At 45.0% G+C, this 21,382-nt stretch overlaps 4 protein-coding genes across 4 annotated transcripts; 3 read left to right on the forward strand and 1 right to left on the reverse strand.

Annotated features, from left to right (window-relative positions):
- Nucleotides 1-511: 511 nt before the first annotated feature.
- Nucleotides 512-4,873, forward strand: K441DRAFT_663595 (Rxt3-domain-containing protein). The gene is made up of 4 exons (XM_067649224.1): nucleotides 512-1,006; nucleotides 1,579-1,740; nucleotides 1,799-3,545; nucleotides 3,596-4,873. Exons 1-4 carry the CDS (start codon nucleotides 694-696, stop codon nucleotides 4,569-4,571), a joined length of 3,198 nt encoding a protein of 1,065 aa, XP_067501466.1. The 5' UTR covers nucleotides 512-693; the 3' UTR covers nucleotides 4,572-4,873.
- Nucleotides 4,874-6,166: 1,293 nt separating this feature from the next.
- K441DRAFT_679202 (fructose-2,6-bisphosphatase-like protein) lies at nucleotides 6,167-7,652 on the forward strand (the record flags this gene model as incomplete). The annotated part of the gene is made up of 3 exons (XM_067651236.1): nucleotides 6,167-6,335; nucleotides 6,402-6,988; nucleotides 7,047-7,652. 3 exons carry the CDS (start codon nucleotides 6,167-6,169, stop codon nucleotides 7,650-7,652), a joined length of 1,362 nt encoding a protein of 453 aa, XP_067501467.1.
- A 1,487-nt stretch (nucleotides 7,653-9,139) lies between these two features.
- K441DRAFT_190940 (uncharacterized protein) lies at nucleotides 9,140-9,691 on the forward strand. Its single transcript, XM_067640434.1, has one exon. The coding sequence runs from the start codon at nucleotides 9,229-9,231 to the stop codon at nucleotides 9,535-9,537; it is 309 nt and encodes a 102-aa protein (XP_067501468.1). The 5' UTR covers nucleotides 9,140-9,228; the 3' UTR covers nucleotides 9,538-9,691.
- Nucleotides 9,692-10,084: 393 nt separating this feature from the next.
- Nucleotides 10,085-11,996, reverse strand: K441DRAFT_640549 (uncharacterized protein). Its single transcript, XM_067646620.1, has 3 exons — nucleotides 11,533-11,996; nucleotides 11,208-11,431; nucleotides 10,085-11,114 (listed from the first exon to the last, which is right to left on the reverse strand). Exons 1-3 carry the CDS (start codon nucleotides 11,956-11,958, stop codon nucleotides 10,211-10,213), a joined length of 1,554 nt encoding a protein of 517 aa, XP_067501469.1. The 5' UTR covers nucleotides 11,959-11,996; the 3' UTR covers nucleotides 10,085-10,210.
- Between the last annotated feature and the right edge of the window lie 9,386 nt (nucleotides 11,997-21,382).

A 21,382-nucleotide genomic window follows, 5' to 3' on the forward strand; every position in this document is an offset into this window, starting at 1 on the left:
AGACCATCATGGTGTTGCGAGTCTAGATGACAGCCAACACGCGCGCCAAACCCGAATCGGCGGTTGGATTGGCCCGTCCAAATTTAGCCCAAGGTTCAAGGTTCTCTCGATGCGGAACACCGCAACACACCGCACCACACCGCACCACAGGTACAGGGACTCGTTTTTGGTTCAATATTGAATGCGGTGCGGGCTCTCGCGGGCTCTGGCTGGCTGGGCCTTTGGGTTCTCGCGCCCCGCTGCGTGTCGTTGGAGCGCCTGCTGGTGCAGGTGGCTTGCTGCGCTCGACTGTGTGCTTTAGACAGTATTTGCCCTCGACAATCTCATGGCTGCGGACCTGCTTCGAAACACCACGACCGGCATGCATCAAGCCTGCATGTGACGTTACGCATCGACCCCGATTCAGGCAAGGCGCCTCCATTTGTGGCTGCACGGATCCCTGGAGGCGGCCCCATGGCATGAACCTTGATTGACCGCGCCGGGGCCGAGCGATTAACTCGCCTCTCTCCTCCTTCACGGCTCCGACTCTGCATATTCTTCTCCACCAACGCCTCTCCCATCCCCCGTCCACTGCTCGAGCAGCGCTTGACGGCTAACCATGCCAGCGCTGTGCTGCGAACCTTAGCAACTACCACCATCCTCTGTCTCTACTGTTGCCGCCGATCCAGCGCTGGAAAACTCAGATCGCACGACATGGACCCGCGACAACCCCAACACCCGTTTCCAAGACAAACAGATCGTCCCCTTATACACAATCCAAACCACCAGTCTGCTACTCCGGCTCAGCAGCCGCAAGCATATTCCAACTATGCTCCTCCCGTTTCGCAGCCACAGCCTCCGGTTCACGTACCCTACTCTGATCCCTACACGTCCTCTCGTCGCGACCCGTTCTTACCCACACCGCCCCAGCAGAGACGTAGAGGCAGCTACGGACTCCAAAGCGGAGATGGAGTACCGGCAATACAGGCTGAAAGACAAGTGATGAACGGTGGCTGGGGAAATACAGGTACGATTATAGTCGAGGTGCCTTGGCCTCAAATCTGGGCTATATGAAAAGGATACGGATGTTTGCGGTCGCTGAAATGGACATCGCATACTGGCTGGCTTGCGCATGCTCACCGGGACTGGTGAAGCCACTACACTCGGTGTTTGATTGTCGAAAGGCCTCTGACACGTTGTGCAGCGACTGGGAAAGCACTTGTCGAGGCTCGCTACTTCTTCATCTGAGAGCATGATTCGGGTTGGTCATTGTTGACTGTTGCTATGAATCAGGAATCGCTAGGAGCAATATTGGCAATGGCACCATGGCAATTATGTCCGCGCGCCTATGCCGTGCTCCTAGCACGCGGCCTCAGATGGGAGCAGTCAGCTGGCAACGACAGTCACCTTTCCTAGGTCTGCCCAAGAACAGCACGACAAACCATCCCCTTTTATATATGCCTATTGTAATTTCTTCAAAAAGAGCCCATCTCACCATCATCTCCATTACCCACGCATTTGGCACGCCAAGCGAACCGCCCCTGCCGCGCTAAACCTTCTTTTCAACACTAGGAACCTTGTTGGCTGATCACGTTCTAGCTACTCACGGCATACACCACGGCCATCATCATGCGCAGTCAGGTCCACCTCCACCACCCACTATGTCAACATCGCACAACACATCAAGTCAGTCGCCATATGGCTTTGATTCTTCTAGAAGGAGGTCTCTTGGGGGAGGAAGTCCCCCGGGCCCATATGGAGGTATGTGTTTACTAGCTCCAGTCTACCCGTTTAGAACTCATTGCTGACTGTCTTACAGCCCCCTCTCATGATCCTCCGCCTCCTCCACCATCTTTTGCTCGACCTCACATGCCACCTCCATCCTCGCCGCAACAACAACACACTCACATCTCTCATAATGCTAGCCAGCGCGCACCGTTTCCATCATCCTTTGGCAACAACAGAGAGCTTCCTGGACTAGGTTCTGGTCATCGACCTGGAAGCAGCATGTCTATTTCCTCTTTGATAGGTGGTGATTCGTCTGCTTCACATCAGCAAAATAATGGTCAAGTTTCCCCCCCAACTACCGCTGCTGCAGCCCCATCCTCGGCTACCCATTCCATGNAACCGCCTTCGCCAAGACGCGGCCTTTCTGCTGGTTCCAGATCCGAATTCCCCCCATTTCGACGACATCCATCTCCCGACAGGCATTCTCTTGCAAATCCTACTCCTCGACATTCAGAAGGACATGCATATTCCGCTGGCTCCCCTAGAGCATACTCTAGTAACCAAGGGTCTCCAGAGCAGGGCCGCCAGAATTTACCACCAGCATCCCAACCATATAAACCCATGACTTTCCAAGGCCCCAGAATTTATCATTCTTCTCCAAACGAGACACATGAGAGAGAATTGCGTCAGCCGGGCAATGGAATACCCCCACGACCTAGCAGCCAGCCGACAGGCCCCGCGCCACCTGTCCCAGAATCTGAAACAAAATCCAACTATGAAGCTACGGAATCAAAACGTTCTTTTTACAGTAATTCACCAGATGAGAGGAGAAGAACCTTGGGAGAATCTCACCAGTCAAGACCAAACACGTCTGAATTACTAGGTGGTGTATCACAAAGTCATGCAGAGCGAGAGCGTCCGGTTACTGTTCAGCCTGTGTCCCAGTCTGTATTCAGCCCTCCCAGAGAAGACCGAGCTGCAAATAGTCCTCAAACATTCCCTCCACAGGCTCCCCCAGGTCGTTTTTGGCGCCCACAAGTACTCGAAGATGGCGCTCGGGAGTCTGGCCAGGTTACGCGAGAGGAGCCAGCTGCGTTGTTCAGATCGAGTTTTGGGGGTCACACGCCTTCATCTCAACCGCCAGTCCCTTTTGGGAACGCTAATGCTGAAGATCCAGCCCGAGCGCAACGTGGCTCAGACCATCTCACCCACCGGGTAGTCGAGCAGTACCATGCCCCACCAACCTCTGACCCAAATAGCACTGAAAGAAGGCGAGCAGAGCAATTTGCACAAGCACTCAGTTCCGGCGCAAGTACATATCAGAGCCGTCCGCCTACCTATGAACAACAAGCCCGTCGTCTTGGAGAAGAGATGCAACCCTCAAAATCATTCCTCGGGGTAGTAGGGCCTGAGGCCAACAGAAGAACGGGGCGTGCTTCGCCACTCCCACAAGCCGTGCAAGGCGCACAAGCCCAGCCGGTTGGTCCCGGTGGCGACCCGAACATTAAAAGCGAATTTGGTAGAATGTTTTCTGGCCTTGGGAGTGGTCTCGGTAGTGCTCCTCCTGGTACCTCGACACCTTCCAGACAAAGCCCTCATCCGCAAAATGGAGCAGATTCTCTACCCTCAGGTGGTCCAGGTGATCTTAACGACCTAAGGCTTGTAAGGGTAAATTCTCAGGGTGGAAGGAAGACGAAGAGAGTAAAAGATGAGGAGAGTATGCTTGATAGTGAAAGTGGAGACGGTAGGGGTACTCCACAGCTCATCAACCCTCGTGGACCCAAACGAACCAAACACAACCATCCTGGTCACCACCATCACCATGCCCATGGCCATCAGTGAGTAGCTCCACACCCACAAGACAACAAATTCATTGACCATTATGCAGCCACCATCATCACCACCACAAACCGGATGATGAGCCCACGGCGCCTGCCGCTAATCTTCCGCCAAGTACTAGCACGACTCCATTCAATACCCTCAGACTTAACCCCAACCTTTCTCAAAATGGAATGACGCCCCAGCCTGCACATCATCACCACCATTATCACCCTACTCACCCTCCACATCACCATCACCATGCGCCACGAGTCAGTCAGCCAGCTGCACTCCCATCTCCCAAGATTCCGGTGAAGACGCATGACATCCAGTCCGTCCTAGACGAAGCTGCCAAAAGAGCTCGGCGTCACCTCGGTTCCCATGTTTACGATGCGAAGCCTGAGCTCCCGAAGCCGAACTCCCAATTGGATGACCAGTTCAGCTATGCGTCCAAACCAAAGCCGCTTCCTACGTTTGACCAAAACCCGATAAATTGTACCTTCACCGTGAGAGTACCACGATACTATCTCAAGCCACGACAACGGCAACAGATTGTTATGCAGAGACACCTTTGGGGGGCGCGACTCTACAGAGACGACTCAGACCCAATAGCAGCAGCAATTCACACTGGGTGGATTCGTGGTGAATGGGACGAAACCGTCAATGTGGAGATGCTGGATCCTAGAATCACAGCTCCGAACGAACCAAACGATGCGGAGGAAACCTTATTGAAGATTCCAGCAGCGCCTGTCGCACCGCCACCGGATATGGATCTTCACATCACACTGTTAATCCTGCCTGCGATTGAGGAATATTTCTCGACTTGCGAATACGGCATCACGAGTCGCAAAAGCACAGGGTACGATGGTTTGAGCTTCATGATCCACAAGATGCAGTGGGTGGATGAGGGCTACGGCGTTCGCGGACAGGAGCGAGGCGCAGCGGCCCTTAAGAGGAGGCTGGATGCAGGCAATGCGCTGGTGAGTCTGCTGACTGGCGAGAGGCCATTCAGACAAATGAATGGAACGGCCAAATTACATGCCTGATTTTCAGGCAAATCTTTTTTTTTAGAAAGGTTTCACGACTCTTGCTAATTTCTGGAACTGCTCAGACAGCCCAGTTATCCGGGCTGGTTTTTTGTCGTCTTGGCTAAGGGAGGTGGCATATCGGGATTCGTTTCTGTCTAGCATAGCTATATACCCATACTTTACGACTGTTCCCGGTCAGTGGTTTCGCGCTTAGCGTAAGTCATGGCTGTAATGAGGCCGGGTTTCGTGAGGACTGGATCCTGTCTAATAGAAAACAGCGAATAAAAACACATGGTAGCGGCATCGTGTATTGACGGAGAATATAATGAATGTGATATGTGATACAACAGTGACATTGGTGTGTGGTGATAGCGATGCTTTTTATGTGGTGCTGTCCTGATAAGACGACTAGCGAGGTCCGAAGTCGTAATCCGCGAATCCTTGGCCAGAGGTAGGGGGACAGCCGGGATTTATGATATCTCGCCTTGGAGTAACCTCCCGAGTGAAGCATCTACCCAGACTTTCTTTCATTTGTGCACCGTCTTTATCTCATCTCAGACCTCTCCACAAGGGAAGTAGATCCGACCACGCAACCGCTCCGGCGCACACCGACCGACGCGACTAAAGCGACACTCGAAGCGTTCCATCACAGAGCCGAAGGGAGTAAGGCGGTACAGCGGCACAGCAGCATTGCGGCATGGCGGGAGTCAAAACCTACTCAATAAGTACGGTCAGTTGATTTCATCTGTTGTGGCTCTCGTGATTTCTGCAATCGTTTTCCTTAATCCGCCTCTCTCTGGTCATGGGCATGTCACTACGTGTTGCCAATGCATTTTCCCGGCTTTCGGCGACCAGCCACGCCAATCCGCGTGACAAGCGCCGGCTTTACTCTGGAGGCCCAAACCGCAGTGGCGTCATTTTTTTGGGAGGGGGAGAGCACACGACACCGACATTTTGGGGGGTGCTACAGTGAGTGACCAGCAATTGAGCGCCAGTTGGGCCACATATGAGCCAATATAAAGGCGGTAAAAGCAGGAAAGAAAGCACGGAAGGCGCGCTTGCCTCTCCGGCGTGGCCGTTAAGCAGCGCGCTGGAAAAGGTTGGGCAAGAATGAGCAAGCAGTTAACAAGCACCACAACTTTGGTATACTGTAACGCTTTGGGCAATATTCTAGTGCAACGACATCAAGCAGCAGGCGGCCGGGCTCTGGTACGATTTGGTCACTTTGGTTCGAAGAAAGGGAACATGGGCTAATGCGGGGAATCTAATTTTCGAAGATCGCACTCCTCTCGCTTCACGAAGCCGAACTAATTCCATCACCAACGCCATCACCAACGCCATCATAGTGCCTCGCTCCGCCTCCAACCTGGCAAACAGATCCCCAAGACCAAACGCCCCTACCATTCAGTCCATTCCTTCTATATCTTCCATAGGTCTGCATGCAAACTCCATCTACAATACATACAACCCGGAAACCCTTGCGCTGCACCACCCGGTCCCTCAGATAAGCCTCGACTCAGCGCATTGTTTCTTTTTCTGCTTTCAAGCTTCATTTCTCTTATTTTGAGCCCCTGTCGCGGTGTATGGCCTGAAACTTGCTATTCTTCCTCACAATGGCTGCCAACGGTGTCTTCACGCCCAACATGCGATCTGTTCCCACTGGCGAACTCATCTCTCCGCACAAAAAGACTAATGGTGTGGGGGTTCAGGCTGAGGACACGCGGATATGCGTTATCATGGTTGGATTGCCCGCTCGCGGGAAGAGCCTCATTGCCCAAAAAGGTATTTTCGCCTAAGCGCCGTTGTTTTTCAACTAAAAAAAAAACTAATGCGGTGAATTTGTGATAGTCGTCCGCTACCTCCACTGGCTCTCCATAAAAGCGAAAACCTTCAACGTTGGCCAGTATCGGCGTACAGCCACCCCTAATCCTTCCGCTGAGTTCTTCGACACGTCAAACCCTGAAGGTGAACGGCTGCGCAGGGCAGCGGCGGAGGCAGCGGTGAGTGATATGTGCAAGTGGTTTGCGGAAGGAAAGGGACTTATTGCTATATTGGATGCGACCAACTCAACCAAGACCAGACGTCGCTGGATACAGGAACGATGCACGGCAGAGAATATAGAGACACTGTTCGTAGAGTCAAAGTGTGACGATGAGGATCTGATTATGAGCAATATTCTCGAAGTCAAGACCACATCTCCGGATTATATAGGCCAGGATCCTGAAGCCGCGGCGCAAGATTTCCGCAACCGGATCCGAAACTACGAGAAAGTCTACCAAACCATCGACGAGGATGAGTATAACCTAACCTACGTAAAGTTGATCAACGTGGGCAAGCATGTCATCATTAATCAGATCCAAGACTATCTCCAAAGTCGCGTTGTGTACTACCTCATGAACCTGCACATCAAGCCTCGATCAATCTGGCTTTCTCGAGTGAGTGTTCTAGCACCCTTGTCTTCCTTCACAACTCCGTCCTAACTGACACTCACAGCACGGCGAATCCAAATACAATTTATTGGGCAAGATTGGTGGTGACGCAGACATATCAGACCGCGGTGAGGCCTATGCACGTGCTCTTCCTGGCCTTGTAACTAAATCTGTTGGCGACGGCCGCAAGCTGACCGTCTGGACATCAACACTCAAACGCACAATCCAAACTGCGCGCTTCCTGAACTTCGAAAAACTCGAATGGAAAGCTTTGGATGAGCTCGACTCCGGCGTCTGTGACGGCCTCACTTACGCCGAGATCGAGGAGCAATATCCTGAGGACTTCAAGCAGAGGGATGAAGACAAGTACAATTACCGATACCTAGGTGGAGAGAGCTACCGGGATGTTGTCATACGCCTGGAGCCGATTATCATGGAGTTAGAGCGGTCGGAAAACATCCTGATCGTAACGCATCAGGCAATCCTGCGCTGCATTTACGCCTACTTCATGAATGTGCCACAGGAGAGGAGTCCTTGGATGGAGGTCCCGCTGCACACGCTCATCAAACTTACGCCGAAAGCGTATAGTACGCATGAGGAAAGACTCAAGGCAGACATTCCAGCCGTGAGCACATTCAGAGAGAAGGGCTCAAGCGCAAAACATCAGTGATGGAGACACTAGATTTAGACGCCTAAAAGATTGTGGAGAGTGGGATTTAACGGGCGTCGCAAGTGAGTGTATTATTCATTGCACAGCTTTTGCTTCATGGCATATTTATAGACTGGAAAAATTATAGGAGCAGGCGTGTTATGCGGCATCACGAGTGGCGTATTCTGGGAGTTGTTTATTTGGTCTCTATTACTCAGCTACCCTCTACTCAGCTGTCGCTGTAAATAATATCTCTTGACAGGATATTGCGTGGGCTGGAAGTTCCGGGCTATCCAGGATTCCGGTTACTAAATAGAGTTTGGTTGACTTTGCAGGTGCTCCACGGTTTCGTTCAGGACCATTATTTTCAACACGCCTTATTTTACGCGATGATATATTAATTCCCTGTATGATGGTTAAAGTTAGTGCCATCAAAGTCTTTCCAACTATCACACATATTGTTCTGTCCGTTTACGCTAAAATCAAGGTTAACTTCAACATACGCAGGAAGATAAAGATTAAATTCGCACAATAGCAATACTCTCTGACGTTGAGCTCTGGCAATTCTGGCCCACACCAGGGGCAGTCGAAATGACGCGGTTCTATATATTAGAGTCATCCCCCATTTATGATCTCTTTTCCTCTATTCTCATCTACCTGCAGGGCACAACAGGAACAAACACGGCCACGCGGAAGTACTTTCGTTGTGAATACTCGGATTTCCAGAGCGGCCGGTGATCTTCTTAATCTATTTGGACCCAGCCAGTTCTTTCCGAAAGCCTCCGGTACTTCTATCCTTCGTTTTAGCACTCAGCAGAACACGCTGAAGTACTTCTCACACTTTTTTGCCTTTCCTTGAGATTACCAACTAGAGTTATCGGGGCGCCACTTTCCCAAGCGTGATCTTCGCGGCCATAACTACTCAGCACCTCTCACCAGGACTTTTTTGGAGCTTCTTTGAACTACCTGAAGCCACCCAGCAACCCATTTCCTGAGATTCAAAATGTCTGCTCCCGGCAAGAGTGGTGGCAGAAGCGATAGCGGCGACACCACAGCTGCACTTTTCCCCACAGTCGGAATAACAGAAGACTACCAGGCATGTCTGATCCTTAAAGGCATGTCACTCAACCTTACTCCCTCTGAGCTCGAAGCTACGGCAGGGTTCCTGATGTTCATTGCTGCCACAATGCATCTTCCACCGCGTGGAGACACGGCTATTCCAGTTGAGCCTGCTGTAGAAAAGTGCATCCCGCCCGTAGGAAAAGATGACATCGCGTCTGGAGTTAATGACTCCAAGCCAACACTGCGGTCAAACATTTCGTCCGCAGAACTCGAGCCTTCCCTGTATGGGTGGGACCTCCACACCCACAACTACGGGACCAGCACGCGCGTTGAAAATGCGTGGGCGGCGCGATGCTAGCGGCTTAATACTGGCGTCAGGCTTGCGACGGCTGCGGCGAGGAGCGATAACTTGGCTCATGGCCCGGAAGCAAGTTTTATCTTTTATCAGCCTTGACAGAGCGGAAGCGGGAGAAGAAGTAGGAGCAGAAACAGGAGAAGAAGCAGGAGCAGAAGCAAGGATCTTGCGCCGAATCCCATGCTCGCTATTCCCGTGTCAATAGCTCATGCCGAACCAGTCCCTGCGCCGAAGAAGATAGCCAGGCAGAAATCGAAGGTGTCTAAAGCCAAACCGAAGGCTGAACCGGCGTCGAACCCGACATCAAAACTAACACCGGTTCCAGCGCCGAGACCCCCATACCAGGTCCAGGCGGACCTCCCAGACGCCGCCCAAACCCGCCTCAGCGGTTCCAGAGACCAGTGTCACACCACCGGTGCTGTTGGCGCAGCTCGCAACGACGAATGCGTCTGGATCTGCAGTTTCACCGGCGCTGGAGTAACCGTGTAGGTCGCCAAGTGAGGGGATGATGCGCAGTACGAGGGCGAGGGTGCCGTCAAAGCGGAGGCGGGAGGCGGATGAGGCGGAGGGGCTCATGGAGTGGTGAAGGGAGCGCAAAGGACGTGTACACGTACCTATGAGGTTGAGCAGAGCTGTGTTGATCCATTGATAAAGCTACGCCTTTTAGCTGAAAAGCGAGATTGAAGTGGGCAAGTTTTCCAAATTAGGTTTTATCGGGTGTGCAGTGTTTTGTGGGGAAGAGGCTTTGGAAGTATTATAGTAGCATATGACAGCTGTGGTATTCCACAGACCAACTATATGTGCTACCTTATTGACCTCTCCCCAGAAGTTGCGGTCAACAACCCTTTTTTGAATATTCTTTTTATAAAACAGGACGGGGTAGGAAAAGCTCTTCGTTCTATAATTACTCACGTTTTACTTTATGACTTAGACGGTAACCACGATGGAATTGGCTATCCGTAGAAAGAAGCTGCGCTACAAAAGTATGTACTTTCATATGTGAAATATGATATGGCCGTCAATTCCTATTAACTGTGTCATATATCTATAGTTCAACACCAATGGTATTGGTTAGCTAATTATCAAGTAGCTACTTCAAGTCATAATAGCCCCCGAATCCTACAGGCCTTTAACTACTGCTGTCGACTAACTCAAAATTATCCTACCGACCAAACCTCTTCAGTTCCAAATACCTGAGTGGTGGGAAAGAAATCAGCGTAAACCCGCAACCGACCCAAACTCCCAGATCCGCGCCATAATCGCCAACTAAAATAGCTAGTTTCCCAACATACCAGACCTGATACATACCCAAAATGGCACCCATCCATCCGAGCAAAAAGGCGATCAGCGCGGCAATACCAACAGGTAATCTCTTCTTATCCTCCCAAGCAGTCCAATCAAATCCAATTTCCCTCCGAAAAATCAAGTGCTCTTCCAGCACGATACAGATGAATATCTCAATCCAGTATCCCATCAAGGCTAGAAAGTTTAAAAAGATATCAAAGAGATTATTCCGCCCAGCAAGAGCACAAACCAAATAAACAACCACGACTACACAAGCCCATATATATCGTGGCACTGCCTTCCCATATCGTCCCATAACCTGACATCCGAGAGCAGCAGAATAGGTCCCTGGAATGCCATTCGCACAAACCCCAAACGCTACGATTACCGCGCAAAATTTGCCGAATCCGCGCAATCCACCATAACCAGCGACGATCAACGCGCCGGAAGAAATGCCGTACGCTTCTGCCCAAGTGGGCGTGGTCGCGATGCCAGATGCGAGGCCGATGCCAAGGAGGTCGACCAAGGCAAAAGAGAGCCAGAGACCGGCAAAGGTCATGAGGAAAGTTTTCCAGCGGGCAGTCGTTTCGGGGTAGTAGACGTAGAAATCCGATGCGGCAGCGGCCCAAGAGTTAGGGGCATAGAGACAGAGGGAGAGAAAGGAGAGGCGGTTAGCGGAGATGGTGGAGGAATTTCCAATGGATTGGAGGGATGCGTTGAAATTGGGACCGGCAGATCCGATAAGAATGAAGAGGACGAGGACCTGAGGCATCCAGGCCCACCTAAGGAGTGTGTCATAATTAGCGGAGGTAATTCCTGTGGCCGAGGCTCGCATCCCCATTGTGAGAGAAGGAAGTCCACCAACGCGGCCTTACCTCTCGTAGGTATGAAAAAGGGACATGCCAAACACGGCGACCACCCAGCACACCAATGCAACGATGATGATGCCGACAACGATAGACATACTGCCACCACTGACGGCGGAGAGTAGCTGGCCTCCAATGATACAGCCAATTGCGCAGTATCCAACCATTAGCACAATATTCAGGAAGCATGCAATCTTGGATGGCCAATATCCCATGAAATAACGAGCGACGACCTATATATCTAGTTAGAATAAGTTAAAGCTAACTCCTCTGTCCGAATGTTCTAGATCAAATGCTGCCAATCTCCCCCCAAAAATAAACAGACGTAACAAACCATCGTCCGGTTCCCACTTTGCGCACCCCATATACTCATATACGCAGTCGATACGCTCCCAACCAACGTCCCGAAAACGGCGCACATAGCACTATCCACAAAACCCAGCTGATATACCAACGGACCGAAAAGCCCCACAGCAAGGTTGTTCACTGATATATTTGCGCTGAACCAGAGAAGCGCCATCTGAACGTAGTTCCACATCGAGGCATCCTGGCGCTCTTCCGGAAGCACACGCGTGATCCCACGAGCCTCGAGATTGGCTAGAGACTCGATCCTGGCGTTCCATATTTTTAATCGCGATGGAACGTGGATGAGGGGAACAGGGGAGGCAGAGCTGTTAGGGGTTTCGGAGACATCAACAGTCTGGACGGATTTTTCTATATCCGCCAGATCTGTTGGAGGAAGTTGCTTGGGTTCGTGCATTTCAAGACTCCGATTCGGTGAGCAGTTGCGATTGCAAGAAGAATTTAGGTTGACTTCTATGGGCTGCTAGCAGCCCAGAATAAGAAAGATGTGGAGGGGCTGTCCCACGCAATGTTACACACCACTGTACATCCTGTCAGCGTGCGAATTTTCCATTCTGCACAAAGAACCCTGCTCGCCATGCATTTTGGAATGTCGAGGTTGAGATAACATGTTTCGCGTAGTGCGTGGGTTTAATTTAATCTTATCTACCGGTACCCTTGCCCGTATCACTAATCGTCATCTACCAGATTAAGACTAGATTTAGTGCTTTTATAATAGAATTTTAGTAATAATAATAATAATTTAGTAGGATTTACCTTTCTAATTATAGGAGTTTGTTATAAGTAGATCTAGCGGTTATCTAGTATAACGTATTAATTAACTATTATCCCTATTTACCTAAAATAGGTTTTAATAATAACGTCTTTATTTTAATTTCTTTCTATTTATAAGCTATTATCCCTTACGCATCCTTCTATTAATAACACTATTTATCTTACCTTTAGCTTCCGTATCTGTTTGTACCAACTTAATGGTACAAGTAAGTCATATCCCGGGGCATGAAATACGTATAGTATCGTATGCTCTTTGGGATGGTAGTGACTGTCGATTGTATAAAGCAGACTATATGGTCTATATACTGATGCACCTCCCCCCTAATTAGTTAGTGCTTCATAAGTGCACCAGACGCGTAAGCGAGTAGTTGGTGCACTAAACGCGTAAACGCGTACCTGGTGTACCGAACGCGTAAGCACGCGGTTGGTACAATAGGTGCTGTAATTATATACTGGCAGTACTTAAAAAATAAAACCACCTATATACAGCCTCTGTAATTGCTTTAATAAAACCATAAAACACAAAGGAAAATACATAAGAAATCTCCCCTGAGGTGCCGTCTAGGCTGCCTTCCAAACGGTGCCCCAAGCTAGCTGTAAGTTCTGCTTACGGTCCGTAAAGTAAACCGTACGGCCTTTTAACGGGCAGTAGATAAGCCATAAGTTAGATCTTAAGGGCCGCTAAGGCGCTAGTGCTAAGCAAGCTAATAGCAATTTTCCATCCTAGGGATAGAAAATCGTAATTAGTTAATTTAACTACCCTAGCAGAATATAGTAGAATTTGGTAAGTCACGTAAGTCCACTAAGTTCCATTATAGCTTTCCACTGTTTTCTACCTAATAGCTTACAGTCCGTAGAATAGGCCGTATAATAAGCCGTACAGCCTTCTAACGGGCCGTAGGTGTACCATAGGTACTCTATTAGTCCCGTTCTACCCATTTTATAACTTTTAAGTTAAGCTTATTCGTGTTAATTAGGGTTTTAAGGGCTTAATATAGCTTTACCTTAGTTATAGCGTCTACTGGGTTATTTCCGCCGCTAATCTATTTAACCTCCGTAATCTTATGTCGTTTATAGGCCTAATATAAGTATATTAGGTTAACCATAAGCCTCTTCTCTTATATTATACCTAGTTTAACTAGGTAGTTATAGAGGGACTTTAAATTAGTATATAAAACTAGGGGTAATTACTCCAGTTATAGAATCTTCTAGACCGTTAATTTAATTGCGGCTGCTATATTAAATCTATAAGCTAGTGTATATAGTTTAGAAGCTAGTATACTACGGGTTACTTATTTACACTTAATTAAAGACTAGTGCAGTATATTTACGTCCTAATTACGGTCTATAAGTACAATTACAAAGCCAATTTGTGATAATAGGTCTTTATTATTAGTAAAGAAGGCGTCTATAAATACTAGTAAGCTAAGGGAATTTAGGTCTAGTGGTATAAAAGTAAGTCCCCTTACTACATTATTAATTTACCACTAAATGCGCTTATTAAGCTATTTAACATTTTCCTCTTATAGGTCTATTGCCTGGCCGTAAAGGATAGATCGTAGGCAGATTTAGGTTAACAGACTATAGTAATATAGGCGCCTCTTACACGCTATATAGTATATTAATCCTTTATATTTACGGTCTTATAGGTCTCTTTATAGGAACTAGTAAGGTCCGTAGGCTTTACTATAATAGGCTTTAGGTTTTAAGCTTAGCGTTCCTAAGTTAGCTTAATTAGGTTGCCCTTTTATATAATTAAGCCTCTATTAAACTTAATTAGAGTCTACTTAGTTAACTGCTCTTATAGCTTTATTAAAAACTTTGCCTTTTATAGTTTAGTTTCTTTAGCATCCGCAAAGGTTTAGTCTACTAAAAAGAGGGTATCGTCTATTTAGAGTCCAATAATACTAAGGCCGTTTAATAGGGTGTATAGAAGGCAGGGGTTGTAGATTAATTATTTCATTTTAAGTTTACTAATATAATGCTAGTAGTATGTTTTAAACCAATAGTTTCTAGCTTCTAGTACTCCGTAAAAAGGTTTTATAACCTATAAAATTATTCCTAGTTATAGGTTAAGCTCGCAGAGTGGTTATATAAAGATATCTCTGCTTAGGTAGGTATTAGACTGCATATAGGCTTATAAAATATCCCATAAGTAAAGGGCTATAGGTTTAATTTACTATAATCCAGGCGTAAGTATAAGTATAATCTATTAACTAACCTGTTAAATTATAGGTAATTACGTAAGGACTAAGTCCTTTCCCTAGTCGTTATAAGCTTATATAATAAGCCTTAATTTTTTAAAGGCTTTATTAGTACTAGGGTGCTTAATTTTATTAATAAAGCGTAAGTTAAATATACGGACGCCTTATAGAACATCTCTCTCCGTTATAACCGCAAAGACACCCTTTTTAAGTAGTCCGTTAATCTCTTTATATCGTAAGTCCGTAAACGGGGTTTCCTATACTAAAACTAATATATCCGCAGGCGGAGATTGCCTTGCGGGTATTCCTACGGAGGTTAGGTAATTCTTTATTATAGGGTTTTTAGTTATAGGGTGCTTTTAGGGGCGTCCTTAACCACGCTTTATAGTAGGTTTAGTAGGTTTAGTAGGTTTCTAAGGGACTTCTAGGGTAGGCAAGGGTACTTCCAGTTCGTTTAATTTAGTAGTCGCTTCTAGTTCGTCTAGTTCGGCGGTTACTTCTAGTTCATCTAGCTCAACATTATAGGTGTTTTTAGGCCGAAAGTAGGGTTTTACGGACGTGCTTCTAAAGCTAGTTAGCCCGCTAGGAAGCTATACGCAGCATGTCTCGTTTTCTACGGCTAGTAGACAATAAGGTCCATTCCAGCTGCCGCTTTTACGCTATATAAGGACTTTAGAGTTAAGCGGGAGGTTATATACTGTCACGGGACGGGGGCAATGGCTATAAAGCGTATGTATTCAAGGAGTTTACAAAACGTTGCGCGATCGATCGTAAGGGTCGAGGGCGTAAGGAGGTGATATACCTACGCGTAGCTGATATAAGCTATACGCGAGGTATACATAAGAGCACGGGGCTCTCCTATAGAGGCCCCTGCGGTGGAGTTCCGTAACACTACCCCCCCTCTTATAGAGGCGGAGCTCTGGCGACGCTGTAATTACTATATACATATAGAAGAGACACTTAAGGTATAGAAAAGAAGAAAAGGGGGGTATTGCTAAAGGCTTAAAACAACGTTATATAATAGGGCTTAGCATCTAAAAATCCAACTAATTAGATAACTTTAACCGCCGGTTAAAGTTCCTAGACATCTTAATAATATTCCAGTCACGTGAACGCACTTTACCGCAATCTAACGGCAATCTAACGGTAATTTACCCTTACGTAGTAATATATAACGGTTTAACTCTATAAGGGCTCTTATAGGGGATTAGGTATAAAGTCTTTACTTAAGCCCGGTTTCTGTGGGTTTATATAGTAAAAGTCGCTAATTAAATCCTTTGCATTTTTAAAGTCTTCCTATAGTTGCTATTTTGGCTAATTTATGTTAAATCCTACGTATATAGCTCTATAGTAGAGCTATCGTCCTCTACCTTTACCAAAGTATTTAGAGTTAATAATTTGTTTAACGGTCCACTTCTTATAGTTCTTAACTTCGTTTTTATCTTAGATTAGTACTAGTAGGGGTTTAGGCTATATCTGCCCTGGTAAAGGGTTAGGCTAATAAAGGTGTAGTAGCTATAGGTGAAATATAGGCTATATCCCGCGGGTAGCTAGGGTAGGCGGGAGTTCTAGCTTATATGCGGCTCCCCTATTAATAACTCGTTTAATTAAATAGGGGCTAAGGTTCTTATAATTAAGTAACTTCATAGGCCTCTATATAGAGATATTACGTGCATTTAGCTATACTTAGTCGCCAATACGCATCTCCGGTAGTGGCGTTCTATAATAGTCGGCGAAGTAGGCCTACTTTGCTTAAGCCTAGGCCATTTCTTCCTTATAGTAGTTGAGTAGATTTTTTTATACAGTCTGTATACTAGTCGGCAAGTAGCATCTTAAGGTGTTTTCTATATAGCAGTTTCTTATTAATAGGTTCTAGTAGCTCTATGCTAGATTGGGGGTAATAACCCTTATTTGCGAAGAACGGGGTAAGTCCTATAGTAGTTAAGACGTAGTTATTCGCTGCAAATTTACCTAGTGGGAAGTAATCTACCCAGTTATCTTAACTATAGGCAACTACTTGTTATAGGTACGCTTTTATACTAGCATTAGCGTTTTCTAGTTACCTAGTAGTTTTATAGTAAAAGAATATAGATATCTTAACGGAGATGCTAAGGCGTTAGTAGATTCATCTCTATATATCAAAGTTAAATTATATACCTTAGTTGGACGTAATTAAGTTAGGTAACCCGTGTAGTTAGTAAACTTCGCAAAGGAAGGCGTTAATAACGTCGCTAACGGCTACGCCTTTAGTTGGGACGTAGTGGCGCTCTTTTATAAGTCGGTATATTATTATAAGGATGTTCTTATAGATACGACCGTGTCGTTTACAGGGTAGTAGGTTAATAACGAAATCTATGGCGATATCTGCCCATCGTTATATAGGTACTAGTAGAGGGTGCAGTAGTCCTTAGTACTTTATATTAAAGGCCTTAGCGCGCTTATAACCGTAATAGGCGCCTATAAAGCGTTTAACTAAGTCTATTATTTTTGGCCAGAAGTAGTATTAGCTAAGAAGCTCGTAGGTTCCTCTTCTGCCTAGGTAGCCACTTAATTAGAGGTCGTAGGCTATTTAGATTAGTTGCCGTTATAGATTTTCTAAGTTAAGGATAAATAGGCGGCCTCTATAATAGAGCCTGTTCTCTTTTACTTCTAGGGCTGCTATATTAATCTAGCCTAAGCTTTAGAGGTTAGTAGGCAGTATACAGGCGCCGGCGGTCTTTGCGGTAATAAGTTAATATAGTAATAGGTTAATAGAGGCGTTATATGCCGTAGTAATAAGCTCGTTAATTTTGGGAGGTAACTCTAGTTCTATAGTATAAAGCTAGGGTATAGTTAGCTCTATTATAGGTAGTATGCCTAGGGCCAAATTTCGTACTTTTAGGATTATTTATTGTTGGAACTAATTGCGGGGGTCATCTTTAAACTAAGGAAGGTCTTATAAGCGGCGTGTTAGGCTATTAGGTTTAATACCTTATACTCCTAATCTATATATAATTTTAAAGTTAAAACTAGAGAGGAACTCGTTCTAATATACTTAGCGTTAGTTTAGCTGCTTCGTGGTTATAAAGTACTTAAGGTTATAATAGTCCGTAAGGACTTCAGTTAGCTAGTTAGGCTCTACTAAGAAGAGTTCTAGTTAAAATTCTTTAAACGCTTATACAATTGTAAGGAGTTCTTTATTATAGATCTTATAGTTATACTCTTATAGTATAAGCTTAGACGAATAGAATGCAACTAGGTAAAGGAGACCGTTATCACCTATCTAGAAAAGGACGCCTACGTTAACGTGGTCTAAGGAGTTAGTTTTAAGGTAGAGTTATTATCCTAGTGTAAAGTAAGCTAGGACAGGTGCTTTAGTAAAGGCATTTTTAAGGTCTTAAAACGCCTTCTCGCATTTAGGCGTCTAGGTAAAGCGTAAGTGCGTTTTTCTTCCTTTTACAGAAAGGCCCTTTATTTGCATTATTACTATAAGTAGTGCTACTACGCCTAAGAAGTTATATATAAATTTCTAATAGAAGTTAGCGAAACTAAGAAAGGCTTATACGTCCTTAATATAGTTAGGGGCTTACTATTTAGTAATTATACATACCTTCTCGGGGTCTATATAGACACCCTTAGTAGTAACAATTAGTTTAAGGTATTTTACTTCTATAACCAAGAATTCGCATTTCTTTAAATTAATATAAAGTCCTACGTCCCTAAGGCGCTATAGGACTTTTTAAACGTGTTTAGTATACTTAGAGGGGTCATTGCTATAAATAAGTATGTCGTCTAGGTACGCAGAGTAGAAGTTATTAAGGTAGTCCCGTAAGGCGTTATTAATATAGCTTTAGAAGGTGCCTGGGCCATTATATACGCTAAAGGGCATAATGGTATATTTAAATTAGCCAAAGCGCGATGCGAATGCGGTTTTCTATTTATTACCTTCCCGTATTTAGAGATAGTTAAAGGCGGCGATAATATTAAGCTTAGTATAGATTTTGGCTTAACTAAGCCGCTTAAGGGTCTCACATATAAGCGGTACTAGGTATCGGTTTTTAATCGTAATAGCGTTAAGTCCTCTATAGTTAACGCAGAATTAAATACCTTCTCCTAGCGAGAAGGATACGGGCGGCTGCTAGTAACATACTAGGACGAATAAATCCTTTATTAAGGTGCTTATTAATATAATTTTTTATAACTAGAAGCTTATCTTTTAATATTAGGTAAAGTCTCTTATAAGGTAGCATTTTTCCTTATTTAATATTAATGGTATAGTTATTAGGTTAATATAGGGGGAGTATATCTATACTCTTTTGTAAGTATATATTGGTAAAGTTATAGTACCTCTTAAAGAGGAGCTTGCGGAGTTCTTTGTTAGTAAATACTTTTTTAAGCTTTATAAACTTCTTAAAGTCTAAAGGTGAAAGTCTATAGAGTTCCGTAGGGGCGTCATCTTTTAAAAGGTTAACTATATCTATCCTATTACTATAGAGAACGTAGTCCTATTCTTTATTAAGCTTATATAGTTATAATTAGGAAGCTATAGTAACGGTCTAGCCTTTCTTACGTGCTATATGGTAGAAGGCTAGGGCACTTATATAGTAGTAGTTAGTTATAGGTAGGGTAATAAGGGGTTCCTTAGGTTAATATCCTAGGGAGTAAATAGAGGCGGCTAGGCTATGCCCTAGGCAAGTCTCTCTACAGTATTTAGAGTTAAAGGTTACTTCTTTTTTCTTCTAGTTAATGGCGGGGTTATATTATTTAAGCTAGTTCATTCTAAGGATAATAGGGTAGTTAGTAAGTAGTATAATATAGGCCTAGAGTTCTTCCTGGTGCCTATTTATATCTAGGTAAAGTTATACTATATAAGTAATCTTTTATACAGTATAATTACCGTTAGCGAGTTATAGGGCGCGGGCTTTAGTAAGGGGTAAGGTAGGTAGGTTATAAGTACGCACAAATTAAGTATTTATAAATTTATTAATAGCTCCGTAATTAATTATAGAACGGCTTTTATATTATTTTTTAGCAGTAGTTCCTATTACAGGTAAAACTATCTATTTCCGTCTATTTATCTTTATAGAGTTATTTATTAAGTAAGCCGATATATAGATCCCTTTATTATTAGGGCGTCCTAACCCGCAACTTAGGGCTAGGACTTGGCGTTTTCCATTTCTATATCTAACTCTACCGCTATTACCGCGTCTTTGTCTTATACGGTAGTGGCGTATAATAATGTATTTAGTGTTTAGGGTATTAGGTTAGGTATTAGGCGGTAGCTACTAAACCTAGCCATTAGGCAGTTTAGGTTATTATAATAATAGCCTTCTTAACGGCATTTATAGTAGTATCCTAGTTTCTAAAGTAGCTTATACTCTCCATCTAGGAGTTTTTATAGGAAGGTTAGTATAGAGAAATTAATATTGGTTTTAGTAGTACTTAAGGTAGTAGGCGTCGGTGGCTTAGTATATATAGGTTTAATAGGCCTAGGGGGCTTCTATAAAGAGGTCTTTAGGTAAAGGTTAGTAGTAGTAATCTAATTTAGTCGTCGTTTAATCTTTTATAGAGCTGCTACTATATTATAAACATTGTTATAGTTATAGCTGGCGGCTACGTGACTAAGGTAATAAGTAACTTTTTTAAGGAGGTCCTTATTAGCGACTCAGTTAATTAAGGCACGAGCACGGCAAGAGGGACGCGTAAGCCTATACGATTGGTAGTCTATAAACGAAGGTCTAAAGCTAGAGAAAGGAAAGGAGAAGAAGAACAGCGCTGGTTGAAGTAGGGTTCTTTTATACGGTCTTCTAGTCATATAACCGCGAAGTTCTGCCAAGTTCTGCCAGTGCTGTAACATTACCCCCCCCTCCGCAAAAGCCTGCCCTTAGGCTTTATAGTCCGTATTATACTTATAGGGCGTTCTTATCTTTATATTCTTCCGGTAGCTTATTATCTTCACTATACTAGCACTCTATCCACTCGTCTAGGTACTTTAGGGGTCCTAGTTTATTAGGGTAGCGGTTATAGAATTCTTAAAGCTTATAGGGACTACCAATAAAGTTCCATACCGGGTACTAGGTAGGATCTAGGTTATAGCCTTTCCAACTAATGCGGTACTTTAGCGTTTTCCTTACTAGTTTACAGGCTAGTACTTCTTTAATTTCCTATTCGTTGTCGCCATTAACTTAAATTGGTAGAGGAGGTTCGTTCTTTTATCTAGGTAATAGGTTGTTTATAGCTTTCCGTAGCTTATCCAGTAAGAAAATGGGGTAAACCTTAATTAAATCCGGGAGCTTTACTTTATATAAGTTACCTATCTTCTTAAGGACCTTATATGGTCCCGCTATCTAATAGTTTAGCTTACGGCTAGGCCGTTCCGTCTTCCAGTTCTTTGTTATAACCTAGATTATATCACCTACGGTAAAGTCGGGTTTGCGCCTATGCTTATTTACCTACTATTCCATTAATTTCTGGGCCTTTTCTAGATTTATATGGGCTACCGTCTAGGCTTCCTCTAAGTACTTGGCGTACTGCTGGGCTTCCTTATAAGACAGTTTCTTGCGTATAGTCCGTGGTCCTTTTGGTCTATCCCAGTTAAAGCTTATTTAGGGTAAATAACCTATTTCTAGTTAGATAGGTGCAAATCCCGTAGAGTTATAAGGTAGGGTCGCCTGGGCGTAGTCTATTAGGGGTAGCAGTTCGCCCTAGTTATCCTAGAAGTAGTTAATAAAAGGCTAAAGTCTCTGATCTAAATATTGATTTATAATCTCCGTCTAGCCGTCTGTCTAGGGGTGGTATGCTATAGAGAGCTTTAGCCTAATACTTAGGATCTAGGTAAACTCGTTCTAGAAGGCCGATATAAAT

This window comes from Cenococcum geophilum (assembly GCF_001692895.1).
Source record: "Cenococcum geophilum 1.58 unplaced genomic scaffold K441scaffold_34, whole genome shotgun sequence".
In the NCBI taxonomy this organism is placed as follows: domain Eukaryota; kingdom Fungi; phylum Ascomycota; class Dothideomycetes; order Gloniales; family Gloniaceae; genus Cenococcum; species Cenococcum geophilum.

What these genes read in the sequence shown, in the direction of transcription:
- K441DRAFT_640549 (XM_067646620.1), bottom strand. Translation starts at nt 11,958, where the DNA reads ATGCACGAACCCAAGCAACTTCCTCCAACAGATCTGGCGGATATAGAA. An exon ending in AAAGTGGGAACCGGACGATG is followed by an intron (nt 11,432 to 11,532) that starts GTTTGTTACGTC and finishes CTAGATATATAG; the next exon opens with GTCGTCGCTCGTTATTTCAT. An exon ending in CTTTTTCATACCTACGAGAG is followed by an intron (nt 11,115 to 11,207) that starts GTAAGGCCGCGT and finishes CACACTCCTTAG; the next exon opens with GTGGGCCTGGATGCCTCAGG.
- K441DRAFT_190940 (XM_067640434.1), top strand. Translation starts at nt 9,229, where the DNA reads ATGCTCGCTATTCCCGTGTCAATAGCTCATGCCGAACCAGTCCCTGCG.